Source organism: Acomys minous (genome assembly GCF_964271855.1).
Source record: "Acomys minous genome assembly, chromosome: 16".
In the NCBI taxonomy this organism is placed as follows: domain Eukaryota; kingdom Metazoa; phylum Chordata; class Mammalia; order Rodentia; family Muridae; genus Acomys; species Acomys minous.
Genome location: NC_140498.1, coordinates 85,055,992 through 85,060,828, shown reverse-complemented (window position 1 = coordinate 85,060,828; position 4,837 = coordinate 85,055,992). Strand labels below are relative to the sequence as shown.

At 51.1% G+C, this 4,837-nt stretch overlaps 1 protein-coding gene across 1 annotated transcript; it reads right to left on the bottom strand.

The window, feature by feature from the left end:
• Positions 1-29: 29 nt before the first annotated feature.
• HCAR1 (hydroxycarboxylic acid receptor 1) lies at positions 30-2,910 on the bottom strand. Its single transcript, XM_084762722.1, has 2 exons — positions 679-2,910; positions 30-634 (listed from the first exon to the last, which is right to left on the bottom strand). The coding sequence occupies exon 1, from the start codon at positions 1,935-1,937 to the stop codon at positions 906-908; it is 1,032 nt and encodes a 343-aa protein (XP_084618848.1). The 5' UTR covers positions 1,938-2,910; the 3' UTR covers positions 30-634; positions 679-905.
• Positions 2,911-4,837: the final 1,927 nt, after the last annotated feature.

Here is a 4,837-nt window from a genome sequence, read left to right as displayed (position 1 = left end):
GAAGACGAAACAGACAAGATGCGGCATAGTGCGGGACAACGCACTATGAATTTAATAAGGACTTGGGAGGGACTGAAGGAGTGATTTCAACTCACACTCAATTATCAAGCAGTCAAAACCCGCCACACTTAAACTAGCACATCCCTAATACCAAAAGCACTCCTGGCAGCAGGACCCAGGCTCTCTGATTCCACTGGAGAAACTAAGGCATGTAGACATGTCCCAAGGCATCTTCTTTGAAATACAAACAAACAAACAAACAAACAAACAGCAAGCCACCTAACATCAGAAAAACATGGAGCTGGAAGGTTAGAATAGATTCTTTTTGCCGCCCTCCTGGACCACCTGGATGTTCAAACATTGAAAAGGAGATATACAGAGGTTTCCCAGGGAAAGTGAAAAACTGGCAAGGACTGCACGCCCTGACCTAAAGGGTCTCGCTCAGCTGGAAATAGGTGTATTGACTCAGTCCAGTTTCTATTTTTTTTTTCCAGTCCAGGAAATACTGACAAGTTATTGAGATCATTAACTCTCTCAGGGCAAGAACAAGACCCAGCAACACACACACACATTTTCTCAGCCGTGTGTAAGTGACACAGGATCCGAGCAGTTCCTAACCCAACATGCACATTTTCTTCACACACACACACACACACACACACACACACACACACACACACACACACACACACGCTGTCTCCTTAGCATCGCAATCAGTATCTAAACATAACCAGCCCACTTCGAGCAAACTGGAACCTTCTAGAAAAGGTCAAGTGACAGGGATTTCTTGTCTACCTGAGTGAGAATGATACAGCTGAGAAAGCGTGGTGGCACTTTTCAGGTCCCCTACAGTGCGATTTAACTCACAGTTGCCCATTTCTCTGCCTTGCTTGTCTTAATGCCGTTCAACACACTTGGAGATCCCACTGCCCGTCTGACGGCCTTTGGGAACTATTTGCCACATCGACGGAGCTCTTACGACAGAGATTCGAAATTGGCATCTCTTCTGACCTCTGGGTCTTCTGGTGTCCTGGGCGTTTGGGTCTCAGACTGCGGATTTTGAGCTTGGCATAGAATTTTGGGAATGAGGGGCTTGAGAAATAATATACAAGAGGATCCAGCATGCTGTTCAGGTAGGTGAAACTCAGGGTGACATGGAGGGCTGTGTGGACAGAGGGGTCACAGGCGCTGGAGGGCACCGTCCAGAGGAAGTAGAGCCTGGCTAACACGCTGGGCAGGTAGCACGTGACGAACACAGAAGCCACCACCATGATGAACCGGGTGGCCCTCCTCATCCGAGTCTGTCTGGCCAGCTGCTGCCTCTGTCTCAGGCTCCAAACAACCTTGAGGGAACAAAACAAGATGATGACGAGGGGCAGGAAGAACTCCAGCTGGAACATGACGTCATGCCACCCGTTGGCTGACTCCATGATGAAGCTCTCACAGGACGACACCGTCCCCTGCGCGCACAGGTGACTCTCCATCAGGAGATACACAGTCCCCAAGATGACCAGAGTCCAGAGCGCGCAGGCAGCGGCAGCTGCCGTCCGGTTGGAGATGGCATTGACCGTATGGTGGGGGTGGACCACTTTGAAATACCTGTCCGCAGCCACCACAGTGAGGAAGACAATGCTCCCGGCCCTATTCATGGCCAGCATGAAGAGGACCAGGCGACAGGGAATGTCCCCAAAAATCCAGTGTCTACGTCTGAGGTAGTAGTCTGTCCGAAAGGGTAAGCAGACCATGAGGAGAAAATCGGCCACGGCCAAGTTGAAAAGGTAAATAGTGCTCGGCTTCCAGGTCTTCATGTGAAAGCAGAAACCGCACAGTGCTATCCCGTTGCCCAGAGCGCCCAGCACGAAGGCCAGGATGAGTAGCGGTGGCATCACCTGGGAGATGGGGTCTCCTTCGATGAGACAACACGACTCGTTGTCCATGGCAGTCGGAGAGAGGCCGAGCGTCCTAGGTGGCAGGCACAAAGGCACAGATGCCTGTCTGAACACTACGGCTCCCCCAGCAGCTCGGGGGCCCCTAACCTCATCACCCTGGGATGCAGACGCTGTACCCACAAGAGAAACTTCAGCCAGGAAATTAAAGCCAGCGGCAGTAGGTTCTTTCTCCTCAGCCTGGATCACAAGCTGCGCGTCCCCCACAGAGGGGAAGCCGGCAGCTGGGCCAGGCTCTGAGGCGCAAGCCGTTTTCCATAAGTGCACGTTTCTGGGATGCAGCTCCAGGGTCTGGTGGGACGCATGCTGCAGAGTTGTTGCTGGTTGCAGCCCTGGGGATAATTTTTCTTTTCTGCTTTTGTCTTCTTCCTCACACTCTGTGCTGCAGAATGCTCAGAGCTGCACAGAAGGCTTGGGGGAGAAGGAAAAGAAAAAAAGCTTGTTTGCCCTCCCTCCTGGTGGAGAAATCTAAACATTTCCTGGAGTCGTTCTGGGCCTCTGCCTAGCTAGCTGCTTTCCTGCCTAACCTTTGCCTGACTGCCCCGTCCTCCCCCGATCCCTTGGGACTCTCCCATGCAGTGCCAGAGAGGGGAGACTGTATTCCACAGCCTCTCAGGGCCACTTCCTGTGCCCACACCCACCCAGAAATACAGCTTCTAATACCCAGGAGGATCTGCAGAGAAACAGCTCGAAACACGACATCTGTCTGGTGTCAGAAAGATTCTTGATGGGCTGAGGGTGTAGCTCAGAGACAGCATGTACAAAGCGCTGGGTTCTTGCCTTACTGCCAGCCCCTACCAAGAAGATCTGAAAACTACATGAAGAACCCCAGCTTTCTTCTTGTCTCTGTGAGGCAGCCCCTTCTGGAGGAGTCGGACCCTTTCTCTTCTGGGAAGTAGAGGGGGCTGGAGAGATGGCTCAGTGGCTAAGAGCACTGTGTGCTCTTCCAGAGGCCCTGAGTTCAATTCCCGGCAACCACATGGTGGCTCGAAACCATCTATAATATGATCTGATGGTCTATTCTGGCATGTGGGTGTAGAGCACTCATATATGTAAATAAATAAATAAATATTAAAAAACATTTCTGTCTCCAGCTGGTGGTACAGAAAAGCCAAACTTCACAGAATGAGTGAGGGAGGAAACAAGCGGTTGCTTAAGGAGTTAATTTCTAAAATAATCCGTGGTAAAATGAGACTGCTTAAGAAACTGGAGCCTTTGCTAAAATGTCCTGCCCTCTGGCTTGAGAGAGCGTCTGGCTGCCTGTGCCTTTCCCCATTTGGGAACAATGGGAAGGGGAGTGCGTCGAAGGAACGAACAAAAATGGTCATTCTCCTGCGTGTGATGAAAGCTAGGTGTGAGCCGGGCGTGCAGACTTCACGCGCACACGCACACCCATGCGTGCACATACAGATGTTAAATAAAGGTTTATTTTATTATTTTGTTTATGTGTAAGTGCCCATTGGAGGCCAAAGAGGGCGCTGGGTCCTCTGAGCTGGAGTTGCAGGTGGCTGTGGGGGTGAGGTGGGGGTGGGGACGTCTGGAAGAGGTCTTGAACTTGGCCTGCAGCTGAAGATGGCCTTGAACCCCTTATCTTCCATCTCCCAACTGCTGAGATGAAAAGTTTATGAGTCGCCGGGCCAGGTGCTCACTTCTTCCCAAAAGAATACTAGACTCCAAATCAGCCCTATACATCCATCACAGACGCCAGCACCTTCCGTGTCATCACCCACTACTCCCCCATCACAGACACTGTCACCTTGCACATGGCTGCAGAAACTATATCTTACATGCTTTCACTTCCTGCTCTTTGAGATTCAACTGCCACCGAGAAATTAACATTATTCTGTTCTGTGGATCGAAGCCACGGCTTCATGTATTCTCAGCCAAGGCTACCACTGAGCTGGGTATGGGGGTATCAATCCCATGCCTTTCCTTTCCCCCCTTCCTCACTCCTCCTCTTTCCCCGGCCCCCCCCCCCCTCTCCCCCCTTCTCTGTCCGCTAAATTGTCCAGGTGATCTTCTCTCTTTGACTTCAATACGTAGCCCAAGCAGATCTTAAATCTGCAGTCCTTCGGCCTCCACTTCTTCGTGAGTGGGATTGCAGACCTGGTCCCCCATGACCAGCAAGGCTCAGACATTATAACCCTTTTTCTTTTTTCCCCTAAGGGCTCCACAAACTCCATGTAGTCTGGGGAAGTACTACAGTATGAGGCACACATGATTCAGAAAATCTTGTTTGCTTTGGTCCATTTGCCCAACACCTTGCTTATGTTAAGTGCTTGGCAGATTCGGCACAGAGTAAGGCTCGTGATTTTTAAAGGATTTATTACGTTTTATTTATGTGTGTGTCTGAGTGTGTGTATAGGCACCACTTTCATGCAGGAGCCAATGGAGGTCACAAGGAACCTCCTGGAACTGGAGTTACGACTTGCTGCTCTTGCAGAGGACCCGGGTTCAGTTCCCAGCACCCACACTGGCTGGCTTCACAACTTCCAGCTTCAGGGCTTCCGACCCTTCTGGCCTCCTCTGGCACCTGCACCCACATGCATGCGCATGTGTGGCAGCAGGCAAGCCCGCGCGGTGCGGTGCGGTGCGGCCAGGAGTGTGGCGCGCGTCACTTAAACTTCTGAGAGAAGTTTTAAAAGTTTAAGAACTACACAGAGAAAACCTGTCTCGAAAACCCAGAAAAGAAAAGAAAAAAAGTTTAAGAAGGGCTGAAGGGCTATTCTCGGGCATGGTGGCGCACGCCTATAATCCCAGCACTCGGGAGGCAGAGGCAGGCGGATCGCTGTGAGTTCGAGGCCAGCCTGGTCTACAAAGTGAGTCCAGGACAGCCAAGGCTACACAGAGAAACACTGTCTCGAAAAACAAAAAAAAAAGAAGATGAAGAA

Bases quoted from the DNA above. Each gene is read 5' to 3' on its own strand.
- HCAR1 (XM_084762722.1), bottom strand. From the start codon at position 1,937: ATGGACAACGAGTCGTGTTGTCTCATCGAAGGAGACCCCATCTCCCAG.